At 43.6% G+C, this 19,497-nt stretch overlaps 1 protein-coding gene across 1 annotated transcript in view; it reads right to left on the reverse strand.

Moving 5' to 3' along the window:
• Positions 1-1,268: 1,268 nt before the first annotated feature.
• The window catches only part of SDHAF2 (succinate dehydrogenase complex assembly factor 2), a 38,713-nt gene continuing 20,484 nt past the window's right edge, over positions 1,269-19,497 (reverse strand). The window contains exons 3-4 of the mRNA XM_077287976.1: positions 16,308-16,417; positions 1,269-1,676 (exon numbers count right to left, since the gene is read on the reverse strand). Coding sequence (XP_077144091.1) covers positions 1,546-1,676; positions 16,308-16,417 — 241 coding nt within the window. The 3' untranslated portion in view covers positions 1,269-1,545. The remainder of the gene's footprint in view (positions 1,677-16,307; positions 16,418-19,497) is intronic.

The following is a 19,497-nucleotide window of genomic DNA, read 5'->3' on the forward strand; positions in this document are numbered from 1 at the left end:
GTCATATGGGCGGGGTTTTCGGGTGTTTGATTCACCCTTTCCTTACCCGCTGGCTGCATGCTGGCCGCAGTATTGGATTGAAGTTCATTCTCTGTCCTCCGGAGTACACGCCTGCGCATCAAGTCATAAAAAAGTGTGCCAGCTATTAAAAAAATTCTCTCTCTTCTGACATTATATGTTATAGGAGAGAGAAATGAGGTCCCCAATTCCCCCCGTTACTTACGCAATCCCCTGACCCTTCGCTGGCATGCAACTGGCAACAGCTGGGATTATTTCTATTGGTTCATTTTGATCACTGCGATAGACCCTATCATAGTGCTAAAAAACAATAATTAGTATGTCATCCCCCCGTGTCATCCTCTTAAGTCAGATTACTTTTTTGTCTATGAAGACCAGAATGCCAGCGATTATGGAGAGAGTGGGCACCGAGCCAAGACCTGGTACACACATTGGACTGGTCAGCGTTGATTAGCAGGGGAAATATGAAACACATTTTCGTGGATCCGCGGTACAGCGGGGGTCTCATACAAGGATAGCTGTTGTGATGTGTCAGGTTTAAAGAGAACCTGTCATCGGGATTTTATACCCCAAATAAATGGCATGTATATAAAGTATATAAAAGGTTCCTTATGGCTGATTAAATCCTTATCTTTCCTGTAGAGTTTCATTTTGCGGTTTTAGAGAAATCCATAGTGTAAATTATATGCTAATGAGCTGCAAGTGCTGTGGGTGGTGGACATGATCAGACCATGTCCCTGCACGGTCAGACATGGCCATTACACAGTACACAGCAGGGGCACATCTATAAGATTATCTCAGCACAGGAACATTATTTTTTGACACACCCAACTGTGGAAATAATTATTGTTCCAAGATCTATTGATTGAAAGGAATTTTGTTTGTGGGAAAACCCCAATAACATGGCCTTCTTTATTACTAATGCCTTTGTCTGGCTTCATACACTGTCTTTCTGCTTGTGAACTATACACAAATGAGGGATCTGGGAAGTGTTTTCTGCGCTGTAGCCTGTGGTGGGGAATAAGGGTCTCACTGATATCTCATTACAAGGGGTTCTTCAGAGCTTCAGGAATCATCTGGGATTTGCAGGAGAACTTGCAGCACAAGGAAGAAATGGGGCATTACACATTACCGAGGAAATGAATGGGCTGTGTGTAATCTAGGCAGGAAGATGCTTTGTGGATTTCTTAATCAGAAAACCCTTTCAGTAATAATTCTACAATAAATACAATTGTTTCCCAAGTTCAACATTTATTTTATTTCTAACAGTAATATACATTTTCACAGCGGAATTTCCTTTATTATCAATATTATATATTTTATACTGATGTCTTTTCTCCGTCTGTAAAATACGTCTTTGGTAGAGGCTTATGTCCCATAAGAAGAAAGGGTAGGGCATAGTGAAATGCAATGTTCCTGATCACCCACCCCAGCCTCTGACGTATGGGGGGCAATCATCCACCATACATTTCATTACCACTGGATGGACAGACTCAGCTGCTGTCAGTCTGATGCACACGGTGATCCTTACTGCGCCTCTGGGAATAAATATTCCAGGTCCGGCTGCCTCAGACGTTGCTCCATATTGCGATTTTTGGCAAACTCCTTAAGTAAATGCATAATTTCGTTATTGAAGTCCTCAGGGGGATCCTGTGCCCCTGTAAAAATAATGATCGGCAGATGAGTCCACTGTCCATACGATGCAACCCCGGCTCAGTACTGTAAAATGGTGTTAATGGGGAATTCACATCTCCATAAAGTGATGGCTTATCACATTGTGGGGGTCCCAGAGCGACAAGTCATCACTTTATAAGATTTAATGTTAACCCCTGGGGGAGTAGAGTCCTTACAGCCATATTTAAAGGGGTTGGCCAGGGTTTATTAGTCACTGCTGAGATCTGCAGATTATTATTCGCTTAAATGGAAGGCTGGGGTGACAGGTGATCTCATATGGATGAGCTATATGTCATTAAAGAGGTGGTCCACTACTTTAACGTTTATGACCTAATCAATAGAGGTCGGATGTGTAGTACCTGGCCAAATCGACTATACAGTAGACTGCTGCCGACACCGAGAACAGCGGAACATCAGGCGTAATAGGTGTCGTAGCCCCATCGATCAGATATTGATGACCCCTTCACCCCTGAGCCTGTTTTCCACTTCATAATCAGAACAAATTTTACAATTCTGACCACTGTCAAATTATGCCGTAATAACTCTGGAACGCTTCTATGTATCCCACTATTTCTGAGAATGTTTTTACATGACATATTGTACTTCATGATAGTGATAACATTTCTTCGACATGACTTGTGTTTATTTGTGAAAAAAATGGAAATTTGGTGAACATTCTGCAATTTTCAAACTTTGATTTCTTATGCCCTTAGATCAGAGAGTCATGTCGCACAAAGTAGTTAATACAATTTCCCACGTCTACTTTACATCAGTACAATTTTTTTAACAATTTTTTTTTGTTAGGACGTTATAAGGGTTAAAATTGATCAATGATTTCTCATTTTACAACAAAATTTACAAAACTTTTTTTTTTTTTTTAGGGACCACATAACATTTGAAGTGACTTTGAGGGGGTCTATATGACAGAAAAAAAACCAAATGTGACACCATTCTAAAAACTGCATCCCTCAAGGTGCTCAAAAACATATTCAAGAAGTTTATTAACCTGTCAGGTGCTTTACACTATCTGAAGTAATATGGAAGGAAATAAATGAACATTTAAACTTTTTTCACAAAAATTTTATTTTAGACTCAATTTTATTTATTTTCACAAAACACATGAAAAAAATGGAAAACAAAATTTGTTGTGCAATTTCTCCTGAGTATGCTGATACCCCATATGTGGAGGAAAACCACTGTTTGGGCACACAGCAGGGCTCAGAAGGGAAGGCACGTTGTTTGACTTTTTGAATGCAAAATTTGCTGGACTCATTAGCGGAAGCCATGCCCTATTTGGAGAGCCCCTGATGTGCCTAAACAGTGAAAACCCCCCACAAGTGATCCAATATTGGAAACTAGACCCCCTCAATGAACTTATGTAGATGTGTGGTGAGCACTTTGATCCCCCAGGTGCTTCACAAAAAATTATAACGGTGGGTTGTGAAAATAAAAAAATCTATTTTTTTCTCCACAAAAATGCTATTTTAGCCACAATGTTTACTTTTGCAAGGGTAACAAAAGAAAATAGAACTCAAAATCTGTTGTGCAATTTCTCCTGAGTACGCTGATACCCCATAAGTGGGAGAAAACTACTGTTTGGGTGCACAGCAGGGCTCAGAAGGGAAGGAGTGACCTTTTGGAATGCAGACTTTGAAGGAATGGTCTGCGGGCGTCATGTTGCGTTTGTAGAGCCCTGATGTGCATTAACAGTAGAATCACCCACAAGTGACCCTATACTGGAATTGATCTATTGTTTTCCTGGTATGTGAATTTTATAATGTGGTGGCATATATGTAAATTGTGTAGCGTGAATCAGGTTGGCATATGTGAGTTGTGTAGTGTACATCCGGTTGGCATATGTGCAAATGAAAGATGGACCGGTTTGACCGTGGTCTGCATTGTCCGCTATACTGTTATCAGTATCGGCATCCTCAGGACACGATTGTTATCAACGTAAAGCGAACCTGTCAGCAGGATTTTGCTAAGTAAACTACAAGCATTGCAGGGTGGCCTGATGTGAGGTCTTTCCTTGGTATCTCTGGCTTAGAGAGGAAAACAAGACTCTGCCTGCACAGTCCCGCCCAGGAGCACGGGCATATCATTAACTGAAAACTTCTAACACTAGTTGCACAAGAACTACAAGATGGATTTCTTCACCCCAGGTATCATTTTCATCAGTTTAACCCCGTAACTCCCGGAGCTTTTTTCAGTTTTGCGTTTTTTGTTTTTCGCTCCCCTCCTTCCCAGAGCCATAACTTTTTTATTTTTTCGTTAATATGGCCATGTGAGGGCTTATTTTTTGCAGACGAGTTGTACTTTTGAATGTCACCATTGGTTTTACCATGTCTTGCACTGGAAAACGGGGAAAAAAATTCCAAGTGCGGTGAAATTGCAAAAAAGTGCAATCCCACACTTGTTTTTTGCTTGGCTTTTTTGCTAGCTTCACTAAATGCTAAAACTGACCTGATATTATTATTTTCCAGGTCATCACGAGTTCATAGACACCAAACACGTCTAGGTTTTTTTTTTATCTAAGTGGTAAAAAAAAAAATCCAAACTTTGGTTTAAGAAAAAAAAAAATTTGCAATTTTCTGAGACCCATAGCGTCTCAATTATTCGTGATCTTGGGTCGGGTGAGGGCTTATTTTTTGCGTGCTGCGCTGTCGTTCTTAATGATACCATTTTGGTGCAGATACATTCTGTTGATCGCCAGTTATTGCATTTTAATTCAATGTCGCGACAACCCCAAAAAAAGTAATTCTGACGTTTTAATTTTTTTTTTTCGCAACGCCGTTTAGCGATCAAGTTAATCCATGTTTGTTATTGATAGATCGGGCGATTCTGAACGAGTCGATACCAAATATGTGTAGGTTTGATTTCTTTTTATTGTTTTATTTTGAATGGGGTGAAAGGGGGGTGATTGTGCCATCGGACGTACTATTCCGTCCGATGGCAGAAAGGGGTTAACACTGCCAACCTGACAGTGTCAGTAGTTTTTTTAGCAAATACTATTGGGCAACCCATCTTGGCCACATCCCAGCCTGGTCTGCTCTTAAAGCATCTTCGAGATGGATGGAAGTTGAAAACTATCAGGTTATTCCTGATTCACCCAAATTCTTACCTATGGGGGGCCACTTCAATAAACTAGACTCAACATTTTAGGACCAATATCCTTCACTAAAACAATTAAGGAAACAGATTTGAAAAAAGTTACCACTAAAGTTTGAGCATTCCCATACGAACTCATTTTTATTTAATCCTGCATTACTTGATAGTTTCATAATAATTTTGACTAAACCGTGATTTAACAAAGAACTTTTTTGTTTTGCAGATATAGTTGATACGCGCTCTATGGTTATTACCTTTTGATACACAATCTCGCTATGACTTACACTCCAATTCCCACTATCGCTCTCTACAAATTAGACACTATATTTTTTATATTTTACTCACTTCTATAGCGCCATTAATTCCAGACATTATCATCACTGCCCCCATTGGGGATCACAATCTAAATTCCCTATCATTCTGTCTTTGTAGTGTGGGAGGAAACCCATGCTGACACGGGGAGAACATACAAACTCCTTGCAGATGTTGTCCTTGGTGGGATTTGTACCCAGGACCCCAGCGCAGCACGGCTACAATGCTAACCACTGAGCCACCCCACTACATGTATTCTCTTTTCTCCTCCTTTAAAGTCTCTCACCCTACTCTTTTTAAGAATTATGCAGAACCTGGGTCTCAACTAAAGGACTTTTCAGTGTACAATCCACTTATTTTCATGTCAGTTTTCTATGCTTTAATTTTAGTCTTTGGACTCGCAAGTATGAGGACCCTTGACGTGGGTTGCGAGCTTATGTATTTTGGCCAAAATATCGACCAAAACCTCATGTAATGTATTTTGTACATTATTTTCCATCTTTATGCAGGGTGCAGCCAGGCCCTTTAGTGTTGGTTGGGTGTACTGGGGCGCTGTCCTTGTGGGATGCACTAATATAGTGCTGGGCAACCCGTCTGATCTAATAGTATGGGGGTCATCAACGGGTTGTAACCCAGACACTGTGCCTCACACGTACCTGTGTGTCGGGTGTCCTATACAAGCCTCATCTGTGTGCATTTTAAATACGAGGCAGCCACCCCCTCCCAAAATTGGTAGGTTAGTGAGTGATTGTTTTCATCAGTATTTTTTTTGGGGGGAGGGGGGGGGGTCTCCTGCATCTTGCTAGTGCATTTATAATCTGACTTGTTGTTGGTAAGGCTGTATCTTCTTCTATGTTACAGATATGAACTGAATGCTACCATCTTGAGTTTTATGCTTTTATTCTAGTAGTCTCAAAAGCTTGCAATTTGTTACCATCTTTTCAGTTAGCCTTTAAAAGGTATCAACCACTGAGGACTCTCAATTCTAAATATTTTTCTATGCTTTTATTCTGTAATTCTGTGAAGGGTTAAACTAAGATCAAAACTAAAGGCTTTATTTTTTTTGCTTGTACCTCTGTCCTGTTTCTCACGAAGATAACATTTTGTTACTTAATTAGGCTATGGTTTATAGTTGGTGTAAAGACCTTGAGTATTCTAACTCGAGCCAGGGAAGGGACTCGGGGGTGTATCACTAGATAAGACTTTGAGGCACCTGTTAATATGTTGTTTGTGCCAAAAAGACACGACCATATATGTAGTTTCCATTTTTTTCTGTATTCTCATAGGTTAAGTTTTTCCTGCATTTTTATAGGTTAAGTGCTGAAAGTGTGTTTTTATACTATTGGTTGAAGTAGAATTTGCTAACATGATAAAAGTACAACACAATAAACGGGGGCTAGGAATCTCCTTTGATTCTCCCAAACAGAGCTACGTCTCCGTCTGGTCATTCTCAGTTGCCGGCAACACCCTGTTAATTAATTTGAAAATCACTAAGGTCAACCGTGAAGGGTCACTTTAGATCCTCCCTCAACAGCTTGGCGCCTAACGTGGGGCTCCCAATTAGGGACTCCTCTTCCCCGGAGGACAACAAGACAAAGGACCCTCGGACCGGACACAGGCACTGGAAAATTGGGACTGATCATCCCCCACAACCACGGTAAGTTGGCAGTTATACTGTTCAGACTGACCGTCTGGTGTGGTTTTCCTGTGTTTGTTGCTGCAAAGAGGATCTGAGGTTGTCCCCTATGGTGGGGTGATTCTTGGGTGGAATCATATAGAGGTGTAGTTCCGTTGGGGGCCCAGTGCTCGAACCGTACCTCATAAGGGACGGACACCCCGGATTGACCAGTGATTGTAATTCTCTTTTTAGTCAAAATATCCTGAATTCCTGATCACTGTTAGAATCAGGCGCGGTGAGGTGATCGAAGATTGGGTAGGATACGTAACTCAGGAATATATAGAAGTATACAGTATATATCCAGGAGGTGTCCGGAGGGGAGTCTAAGACGCCCTCCTCCTTTCACTGAGTACCGCGTTTTTGGGTTGTCCCAGTGGGGGACAGAGAGACCCGTGGAACAACCGTAAGGCCACTCGGTATTGTGCACAAGTAAAATCAGGATATTTAGCTCAAAAGGTGAATCATGTTTCCGTGGAACAAAAAGAAGACTTTGAATTTGCGTGATGGATCTGATACTGTTAGTCTTATGATTCAAAGACGGGGAAAGAAATCTGTCAGGAATGCAGGAAAAATATTCTCAATTATGGGTTTTCCTAAGGGCGGGAGGCTACAGCCTACATTATGGGACGAAGGTATCAGAAAGAACAAGGGAAGGTTGATTGATAATGGTTTGTTTAAAGATGCTGTGGAATTCCGTAGTCTGGCACATGAATTATGTGACGAAGGGTATGTGGAGGTAGAAGAGGAAGTGAGTTCTGATTGTCTCTGTTATTGCTACGTGGAAAAAGGAAAGCTGTCTACTCCTATGATAAAGTCTGGATGTTTTGTGGTGCAGGAAGGTATTGAGAAAGCGTTTGAGAATAATGTGTCAGAAAGACAAACAATTAAAAATGATGATCTGGAACAGGGGGTCTCCCTGCTTGATGATAAGGTCCCTCCCCAGGAAATCAAGCCTCTTCTCCCGACTGTAAGCTCTGTGCCCCTTAACCCCAAAGCTCCAATATATCCTGGGTTGTCAAAACTCAGTGCGCCCCCACCCTATGATCCTGCTGGGTGGATTTGTGATGTATGCAGAGTTATTAATTCTCAGTGGAGACAGGTCTGTTACAATTGTGAAGCAAAAAGACCCGGAGTTGTAGCCCCCATTTTTCCCTTGCTAAACGCTGATGGCACCTATTATCAGCCACCGCCAGCACCGGTCCCTGCTATGCCTAGTACTGCTAGCGGTTATGAGTTTCCACCCCCTCCTACTTTATTCACCCGCTCAGAGACGGGATACACAGAGGAGACAGAAGATTTCCAGGAAATGTATTCCAATGTTATTCCTGGACCCAACCGTCATGATGTGCTCTTTAGGATAGGGACAGGGGATCTTACGAAGCAGCACGTTGGGGCCATAGTAAATGCTGCAAATAATCAACTCCACCATGCTGGGGGACTGGCCGCAACAATTTCACAGAAGGGCGGACCCATGATACAGGAAGAATCTAATTCATATATACAAACGTATGGCCAGGTAGAAACAGGACAGGTCGCAGCAACCAGAGCAGGACAGCTGCCGTGCCAATATGTAATACATGCAGTGGGACCACGATATGATCCTACCAATATCCCAAGATCCCAACAATTACTTACCGAGGCTGTCCAGAATGCAATCTTGTATGCCTCCTCTGTACCCCCCGGTACGATGCCTCAACGTACAATGGCCATACCATTAATCTCTGCCGGTATCTTTCAATATCCCAGGAAGGATGCTGCCATGATCATAGTATCAGCAATAGAGCGGTGTATACAGGAAAACCCCATAAAATTGGAGGAGGTCCGATTTGTCCTTGACAGCCGCCTAACGGCCCATCAGGCAATACAATCTCTAACTGTAACAGAGCCTCCTGCCCCGCTTCCGCAGCAGATGCCTCTTGTACCTGTACTACCGCCACCTCCTCCCGCCTCCGAGTCAGTAATATCAGAGTTTGGAGAGGATGATGTGGAAACTACTCCTGACAGGCCAAAGTATACCCCCTTTTCTCCATCGCAGATAGACACCCTTTGTAACCAGTTACCCGATCCAGAAGCATCCCCCATGGCCTTCTATAGACAAATAGCAGCAAATCGAGAGATTTATTCCACTCCCCGGAGAGATCTGTTACACTTACTCCAGGTGAAGGCTGGAGAGGGGTATTTTCCAATTATTGAGGGTGGTATAATGTATAATGTGAACCTGGATGGGGGAACCTATGAGAGTGGTGTTGATTTCTGTAATGCTTTAAAGGTTTGGGCACAAGATAGACTAGCGGACCAAGCTACCTCCCTAACAGATGTCACACAGGACAAAGGGGAGAGTGCCGAGAAGTTCTATGGGCGTCTTATGGTAGTGTTTAAAGATTTGGGATTCTCATTGTATAATAAAGCCCATTCACATCTTTTTGTGGCAGCTTTGATGTCTGGCCTTAAATCTGAATTGAAAGAGGCAATAATGTCGGTTAGACCTGACGTCGAGAATTCCACTCCGGACGATGCATTAAAAGTAATTAAAAGTTTTCAGAAAAATTTAGCACGTTCTGCATCAACAGGAAAATCAAGGGTTAAAACTGTAGCTGCAGCAGTCTCTGCTCCAATTCCAGCCCCCACCCCAGGTACAAGCATGCAGTTGGCTCCTTATCAGTGGCCTGCCCAGCAGCAAATTCCAGTTCCAGCCCTCCCACCTTCTGGAAGTATCGCTCCCCAGCCCCGCCGCACCAGTTCTCGCTTGCAGTGTTGGCGCTGTGGCCGACCCGGTCACTTTCAGAGAGATTGTCACACCCCTGCTGACAGATGCTACCCTCAAGTTCCCCCTTCCAGTCACAACCTGAATACAGGGAACCCCAGAGGATACCCCAATTACAGACAGCCTCAAAATCCTGATAATCGCCCATACTGAAGGGGTGGCCAACCAGGGTCTGCCATCACAATGTCCTCCACCAAACCTGGGGCATGCTCATCTGTCACGCTTCCTGTCGGGGACACCCTTGTTAAGTTCATGGTAGACACTGGGGCGGCCAACTCTATAATCAAGTCATCAGATGTACCTACAGATATCCCTATTCAATTCTCAGACCAAGAGCTTGTTTTAATTGGAGTAGATGGAAAACCCAATAAACATACTCTTACAAAACCCATTCCTGTGGGGCCTTTCCCTGAAGTTACTGCTCAGTTCGTAATCTCTCCCACATGTCCTGTAAATTTACTGGGGGCAGATTTATTATCACAGTTCCGATCCAGAATACAATTCCAAGATGATGGTCAGATGGTCCTCACATTATATAACCCTTATGCAGATGAACACCATGAGGAGATCTGTATCCTACATGCCCTTCCCACAGTGATGATGGCCCTGATAGGCCCAGATCCACCCCCAATCATGCCCGAGGACCAGCGACTCGCTCCATATCTCTCAGAGATACCACCCAAACTTTGGTCAAAAGGGCCAGATGATATAGGGAAAATGCCTGTAGAACCAGTAAAAGTGTTTCTCAAACCTGGTGCCCCTTTCCCCAAAGTCCATCAGTACCCTTTGAAACATGATCAGGAGCAGGGCCTCAAGGGGCAAATACAAACGTTACTCGATAATGGTGCCCTGGTACCCTGTGTTTCCCCATGTAACACGCCCTTGTTTCCCGTTAAGAAAAAGACACCACCCGGCCAACCCCCTGCATACCGGCTGGTACAAGATCTACGGGCAGTTAATGCAGTTACTGTTCTAGAAACTCCGGTGGTGCCTAATCCACATACTCTCTTGTCCCAGATACCTCAGGATGCTGCTTGGTTCACAGTTATTGACCTTGCCAATGCCTTCTTCAGCATCCCATTACACCTAGATTGCCAGTTTCTGTTTGCATTCACTTATCAGGGACGACAATTGACATGGACAGTTATGCCACAAGGGGCCCAAAACAGTCCCAATCAGTTTGCAAAAAATATGGGCGAGTGTCTTTTACCCTGGCAGTTAGAACATCCCTATGTCACGCTGCTTCAGTATGTGGATGATCTTTTGTTGTGTGCACAAACAGAGCAGGAAGCCATTGTTGCCACTGTTAGCCTCCTCAAGTATCTGGCAGATCTGAACTGTCGGGTTTCGGCCTCGAAACTTCAGTTTTGCCTTGGTCAAGTGATATTTTTGGGTCACTGTCTCCTTCAGGGTGCCAGACACCTCACAGAAGAAAGAAAAATAGCCGTCAGCTCCCTTCCTTTCCCAAAAGATGAGACTGAACTCCAGCGTTTTCTTGGACTATGTACTTATTGTCGTCAGTGGATACCGGATGCATCCCGCATAATGCAACCTCTCTACAATGCCTTAAAAGATGGTATAATGAACTATAAGGAAAGATCACCAGTTTGTATGGAAAGCCTTTATCGTGCCTTCTCTGAATTAAAGCGACTTATTGCATCCGCCCCTGCCTTGGGCATCCCGGACTATACTCGACCATTTCATTTGTATGTGTCTGAGAATGAAGGACACGCAGCAGGGGTACTTACACAGTGGCATGGCAATAGGCAACGACCAGTGGGCTATTATTCGGCCCGCCTCGACCCTGTGGCCTGAGCATCACCAAGTTGCATGAGAGCAGTTCACGCCACTCACTCGTTGCTTGACAAAACTGCAGACATAATTCTTGGACATGAGACGCACATTTTTGCCCCGCATGATATCGCAGCAATACTGACACTCCAACAGCCAAGACATTTGACCGTACAACGACACTTACGGCTGCAGTGTTCACTCCTTTTGCCTGACTACGTCAAATTGCATCGCTGTACTACAATCAACCCTGCTACTTTACTGCCGGTCCCCAAGAAGGATGGCAGTGATGAGGATTATCTCCAACATGACTGTTCCCAACTTCTGACTGAAGAAACAGCTACTCCGCTAAATGTCAGTGAAAATCCACTTCCAAATCCTGATCTGGTGTTATACACGGATGGTTCAAGATATGCTGATGAGTTTGGCAGATTCCACACCGGATACGCTGTTACTACGGAAGACACTGTGGTGCACGCAGCTGCACTCCCTCCCTCACAGTCAGCACAAGAAGCAGAACTTCAGGCTCTGTCTACTGCATGTGTTCTGGCCAAAGACAGGCGGGCTAATATATACACGGACTCACAGTATGCATTTGGTATTGCTCACGATTTTGGGGCTCTATGGGCCAATCGAGGGTTTATTACTACTGCCGGAACACCAGTCAAGAATGCTGAAGCTGTTAAAACCCTCATGGACTCAATCAAATTACCTAACCAGGTGGCCATTATCAAGGTCAAGGCACACGGTCCAAGGAACAGTCCACAGAGTGTTGGTAACGCTTTTGCGGATATGCAAGCAAAAGCCGCTGCTCTTCTGCCTGTTGAACTGACCATACCTACTATGGTGACCACACGCTCTCAGCGTAAACAGTTACAAGAAACACTGACTTTACAGGAACCTGATGATCCACGACAGACTGAGGTTTTCTGCCGGACCCCACGAGACCGCTTACTGACGATGCAGAGAATGTCTCCAAAGGAAGAAGTGAAGCAGTGGAAGGCTGATGGAGCATGTATGGACAATGGTCTCTGGAAAAAGGACCAACTTGTGTGTCTCCCAAAGCGGATGTACCCTGCTATTGCCACGTGGGCACATGGGCCCACACATCGAGGAAAAAACCAGGCCCTTGCCCTGGTACAAAAATTCTACTGGGCTCCAGGTATTTCTACAGTCCTGACAGCACTCAACCGTGCATGTAATATCTGTCAGACCTGCAATCCCGGTCAACTTCAGCGTGTACCCCCGAAACACCTTGCTAAGCCCGATTATCCTTTCCAAAGGCTCCAGGTGGACCACATCACGTTGCCTAAGTCTGGAAGGTATGAATATTGTCTGGTAGTTGTCGACATGTTCTCCAGTTGGCCAGAAGCATTCCCAGTTACCAACATGACTGCAAAGACCACAGCGAAGAAACTGGTGATGGAAGTTATATGCAGATACGGTGTTCCAGAAGTTGTCGAAAGTGACCAAGGTCCGGCTTTTTCTTCTCATGTGTATCAGGAGGTTCTGACAATGCTTGGATCCACTGTAGCCCTCCATACTCCGTACCATCCACAATCCAGTGGGAAGGTTGAGAGGTTGAACGGCACACTGAAGGGACAATTGACCAAAATGATGCAGGAGACTACGGCTCCATGGCCAGAGCTCCTACCCATTGTACTGTACCACATTCGCACTACCCCTATTGCAAAACATGGTCTGTCCCCATATGAGATATTGTTTGGTGCTAGGCCCCCAGTTGCAAATTTCCAGCCTCAGCAGTTGTCAGAGGAAACTGACCGTACTGTTCAATATGTTATTCAGCTTAGTAGAAATCTTGCTAACACCCATGCTCTAGTTTCTTCTTCCCTTCCAGATTCAGCAGAAACGGACACTTGTCACAACTTGAAGCCTGGTGATTTTGTGGTCGTGAAAAGGCATGTCAGAAAACACGGACTAGAACCCTTGTATGACGGTCCCTACCAAGTCCTCCTCATCACCCCTACGTCAGTGAAACTGGAAGGAAGGCCGACGTGGATCCACGCATCGCACTGCAAGCTGGTCAAACAGACTAGTAGCAAATAAGAGAACATAATGTTTTGGTTTTTCGCATTTTCCATATTATTATTGGTAACCGCATGGGACAGCCTAAATTCCCCAACTTCCTTGAATAATAAGTTTGTACAACATCATGAAAGATTACTGAGAGATTTGTTGGATAATTCCCAGTCTCTGGCAGATTGCTGGATTTGCACACATTCACCAGTGTCAGCCACAAGTATCCCTTTTTTGGCTATTCCCGTCCCACCTGAGGAGTTGTTTGCCTGGACTAACTGTTCTGACACATTCGCTAACAATGCCACAGATAATGCTAAATTATGGAATACTACTGTCGGTATACCTATTGTGGGATGGGTGGGGTACCCCTGGTGGCAAGGTAACCTTTCAGGAAGCGATACACACCTTCAATATCTGGCCTATGAAGGAGGGGTTTGGGTACCTAAGAATAAGACTAGTCTAACTAATCTAGGGCAAGTTCCAACATATGGTTTACAAATTAGTTTTGATGTGACTTCATACTCTACTGATGCTTTCAAACCAATAATGTTAGAAAGAATGATACATAATACGTCATGGAAATTTTCTAGTCTGTTTTTACAAGGTTCTAAAGATATCTGTGCTAGCATTCCTGGCAATATACCTTGCAATGAGTCCTCTGGATATGTGCCAGGAACCCCCACTTGTGGGAATCCTAATGTAGGTTATTGTAGTCCTCTAGGACAGTCTCCACCTTGGTGCATGCTCCAGAATGTCTCAGCCTTCGTAGACTTAGCGCATAGATTGGTACTACAACATTCAGCCTTATGGGATTTACCTGTTGATATGTTCTGGGTGTGTGGAGACAATGCTTACAAATGGTTGCCAGTAGGGCTAAAGGGCACTTGTACTCTAGGTCGATTGACCCCGGCCACCTTTGTCCTCTCAAGTAAACAGTTGGATACACAGACTATACCCAAACACACATTATACAAAAGAGCTGCAGATAACTCACCCCGCCCTTCGGGGAGACCACATGTAGTACAGATGGGTATAGCCAATAAAATTGTCAGTTCTATTTTCATTTACCCTATGATTACACAAATGTGGGATAAATTGGTTAGGGCCACAGACTATCTAGATGATCAAATTTGGGATATATTGGATATACTTAATACTACTGTTGCTGTCCAAAACCAACTTATCATAGTCACTAATCAACACACTGTAGTACTGTATTACTTAACAGCAGCACAGGGTGGTATGTGTCAGGTTATTGGACCCGCATGCTGTCATTATATAGATCCCAATAGCACTATGAAGTTAAAGTTAAAGTTAGAGGATATTCAAAGACTCAGAGATCAATATGATAAAGACAATGACCGTAATAAGGACAGTTGGTGGACAGACACCTTCTCCTTTCTTAATCCAGCCAATTGGTTTAAGGGATTTGGGGGCTGGATAGCTGGAATCTTGCAAAGTTTGTTACATATCGCTGCCTTTATCCTTGTTATGTATGTAATACTAAAACTTGTTCTTTGGTGTATTTCTGTATGTATTAGGAAATTCTGCACTAAGACAACTAATGATGAAACCAAAAGTGTTGTCACCCCTGCTCTTCTCTACACCGATTTCACAAAGTTACCTGATGAAGATGTTGAAGCCAAGCGCATGGCTATTTTCAAAAGATCCCCACCATTGTCATCAACAATTGTTATTCGTAAATTCTAGCATACAGGGGGGACGGGTACGCCGCAACAGCCATGGCTGGTAACATGGCACCAGTCATGTGAAGACCAGTACCCCTCGAGCTTATAGCTTGGGATAGTACCTCTGATGCTGGACATTAATTAACAAAATTTATCTAGGGGGGATTGTGAAGGGTTAAACTAAGATCAAAACTAAAGGCTTTATTTTTTTTGCTTGTACCTCTGTCCTGTTTCTCACGAAGATAACATTTTGTTACTTAATTAGGCTATGGTTTATAGTTGGTGTAAAGACCTTGAGTATTCTAACTCGAGCCAGGGAAGGGACTCGGGGGTGTATCACTAGATAAGACTTTGAGGCACCTGTTAATATGTTGTTTGTGCCAAAAAGACACGACCATATATGTAGTTTCCATTTTTTTCTGTATTCTCATAGGTTAAGTTTTTCCTGCATTTTTATAGGTTAAGTGCTGAAAGTGTGTTTTTATACTATTGGTTGAAGTAGAATTTGCTAACATGATAAAAGTACAACACAATAAACGGGGGCTAGGAATCTCCTTTGATTCTCCCAAACAGAGCTACGTCTCCATCTGGTCATTCTCAGTTGCCGGCAACACCCTGTTAATTAATTTGAAAATCACTAAGGTCAACCGTGAAGGGTCACTTTAGATCCTCCCTCAACAATTCTATTTTTGAAAGTTCAATAAAAATTCAGTTAGAAAAAAGAGCTTTTGAAATAATTGTCCAAATATCTTTGGTCCCCTTAAAAAAGTGGCAGCTGCATATTAAAGAGAGGTAATTCCTAACCCCTTAGGGCGGTTCCAGATGTCTGTGATAATCGCTCCGATGTTGAATGGCAATGCACAGGCCGGCCGCCGCACATCTACTCACCCGAGGGCGACAGCTTCATAGAAATACATCATGCTTGGGTCAGGAGATGTGCGGCCGGCCCGTGCATGGTGATCCCACATGGGAACAATTATCACAGACATCTGAAACAGCCCTTACTCTAATTAGGATGTGAATACCCTGAAATTACAGCGGAGAGTCTGCACTTTAATCCCATACAGATTGTAGAACTCTACCTTTAATATGTTTTGGTAAACAGCTAAAATGCAAAAACTTGTGTCACTGTGCAAATATGCCTGGACTTCACTGTAGCTGTAAACACTGAGCTTCGCTTTCTATTCCAACTTATAGTATGAAGGGTTTAATCTATTTCTCACAGCATCTGTACCTGTGGCCCAGTAGTAAATATCCCAGTCGTTGCTCGGCTCATTGATAAGGCGATCATACTGGGACATCTGTGCCTCTGTCATGGTGTTCAGGTATTTTTTGGCAAACAAACTACAAAGACAGAAAAATCAGCGTATGTTTCTCTGCTTCAGCAGAATATATGGCAAAAAGAAAAATACAGAATACAGTCTATTAGGGCATCTACAGTGGTGTGAAAAAGTGTTTGCCCCCTTCCTGATTTCCTATTCTTTTGCATGTTTGTCTCACTTAAATGTTTTAGATCAACGAATAAATTATTAGACTAAGATAAACACAAGTAATCACAAAACGTAGTTTTTAAATTTAAGTTTTTATTATTAAAGGAAAAGAAATCCATACCTACAGGGTCCTGTGTGAAAACGTGATTGCCACACCCTTACAATATTAATTAATTGGGGTTTATCACATCTTTGGGAAGCTGAATTCAAATTCCCTAGCCTGAGTACTGCCACACCTGTTTACAATCAAGAAACCACTTAAAGGGACTCTGTCACCTGAATTTGGAGGGAACAATTTTCAGCCATAGAGGCCTTGTGCAGGCATGTACTACGGAGGACAGCGAATTAACTTCAATCCAATATTGCAGCCAGCATGCAGCCAGCGGGTAAGGAAAGGGTGAATCAAACACCCGAAAACCCTGCCTCTATGGCTGAAAATTGTTCCCTCCAAATTCAGGTGACAGAGTCCCTTTAAATAGGACCTGCCTGACAAAGTGAAGTAGACCAAAAGATCTTCAAAAGCTAGACATCATGCTGCGAACCAAAGAAATTCATCCAGGTCACAAAAGACCCAACAACAACATCAAAAGAACTGCAGGCCTCACTTATGGTCAGTGTTCATTACTCACCCAGAAGAAAGAAACTAGGCAAAAATGGCCTGCATGTCAGAGTTTCAAGACTAAAACCACTTGGCAATAACATAAAGGCTCATCTCAGTTTTGCCAGAAAACATCTTGATGATCCTCAAGACTTTGGGAGAATACTCTGTGGACTGATGAGATAAAAGTTTAACTTTTTGGAAGATGTATGTCCCATTACATCTTGTGATGGTGGTGGTGTCTGGGGCTGTTTTGCTGCTTCAGGACCTGGATGACTTCCTGTGGAAAATGGAAACATGAATTCTGCAGTCTATCAAAAAATCCTGAAGAAGAATGTCCGGCCATCTGCCCATGACCTCAAGCTGAAGCGCCCTTGGGTTATGCAGCAGGACAATGATCCAAAACACACCAGCAAGTCCACCTCTGAAAGACTTAAGAAAAATTAAGGCTATGTGCACTCGCTGCGGATTTTGATGCGTTTCCGCAGCGTTTTTGGACGCGCAGAATTGCATCAAATGTGCAGTGTAGTGCATAAGCAATGTTAGTCAATGGGAAATTGACATTTGGTGTGCACATGCACAAAAACGCGTGGATCTGCAGCATTTTATTTTCCGCAGCATGTCACTTCTTTTTGCGGATCTGCAGCGTTTCTGCATCCATTGACTTCCATTGATTCAGACAAATTCGCAGCAAAACCGCAGGTTTAAAAAGATCTGCAGTTTTGCTGCGGAGTTGGGTGCGAGAAACGCTGCAGATCAGGAGGAGGAAGAGTGTGTGGGCGGAGACTGTGCATGTGCGGAGAAGATGTGCGTGTCTGTGTGCGGGTGTCTGTGTATCTGTGTGTGTGTGTGTGTGTGTGTGTGTGTGTGTGTGTGTGTGTGTGTGTGTGTATGTGGGTCTGTATGTAGGCAGGCATCGTCCGATGGGACTACTAGTCCCATCCGACTATGCCTGCTACAGAGACAGCTAGCCGATGATGGGACAGTAGTAGTCCCATCATCCGGCTACTGTGTAAAAGAAAAACAAAATACATACAGACATATATAGTATGTACTCACCATACAACTAATCCCTGATGCCCTGGATCACCTGTAAAAAAATAAAAATAAAATAAACCAACAGTATACTCCGTTCCGATGTAATCCATTTAATAAATCCATTAAATAACGAGTGTCCCACGATGATCTCCTGTGGAGAGCTGTCACATCAGCAGATGTGACCGCTCTCCAGGGGCTCCAGTGATACAATGACAGAAGGTATCCTTCCGCAGGGTATCACTCCTCCGTCAGAGGTTGCTGTCACTGGCAACGTTGCGTGGGAAAATTCACACGCAGCGTAGCCGTAAAGTGAGAGCCCGAACTTGGGTAACCTCTTCAGTGATGCACTGTAAGAGCCATTGTCTCCTGTCAATGCATCGTGGGAGGCCTATAGAGCAGTCAAATCTCCTTATGTGACAGCTCTATAGGGGAGATGGTCGTGGGACACTCGTTAATAAATGGACTAAGCCGTACCAGGGAATATTTGTGTTGGTTTATTATTTTATTTTATTTTTTTACTTGTGATCGAGGGAGTCGCATGGATTAGCAGAACAATAAATATGGGAAAACTGTGTGGTGTTTTATATCATTAAAATACTTTCTGGCTGTGCGTTTATTTAACTTATAACAACTATAGGATTAGTAATGGATAGGTGTATTACTGACACCTCTCCATTACTAAGCGGGCTTGATGTCACTTTACAACACAAAGATGACATTAACCCCCTATTACCCCATATGTCACTGCTACAGGGGAGTGGGAAGAGAGAGGCGAAATGCCGGAATTGGCGCATTTTAGAGATGCGCCATTTCTGGGGCAGCTGAGAGCTGGTGTTTGTAGCCAGAGGGGGCCAATAACAATGGTCCCTTCCTAGGCTATGAAGATCAGTCCGCAGCTGTCTGCATAGCCTTTCCTAGCTATTAATTATAGGGGGACCCCATGTCATTTTATTTTTCGGGGTCCCCCTATTTTAATAGCCAGTAAAGGCTAAATATACAGCTGCAGGCTAATATTCATGGGTATTAACCCCTTCCTAGGCTATCAACATCTGCCCCCAGTGGCTGGCTTTCCCTCTCTGGCGCATAAAATTGCACGGGAGCCCACGGCATTTTTAAAAAAAAATTAAACAGATATTGCGTTTAAGGCCGGGGTCACACTAGAAAGAAACTCGCACCTCAATACCCGACACTGCCCCTGGCACTCGGGACCGGAGTGTGCAGCTGCATGTATTTCTATATAGCTGCACGCTCCGGGTACTGAGGTACAAGACTTGTGCGAGTTTCTCGCAAGTGTGACC

This window comes from Ranitomeya variabilis, chromosome 2, assembly GCF_051348905.1.
Source record: "Ranitomeya variabilis isolate aRanVar5 chromosome 2, aRanVar5.hap1, whole genome shotgun sequence".
In the NCBI taxonomy this organism is placed as follows: domain Eukaryota; kingdom Metazoa; phylum Chordata; class Amphibia; order Anura; family Dendrobatidae; genus Ranitomeya; species Ranitomeya variabilis.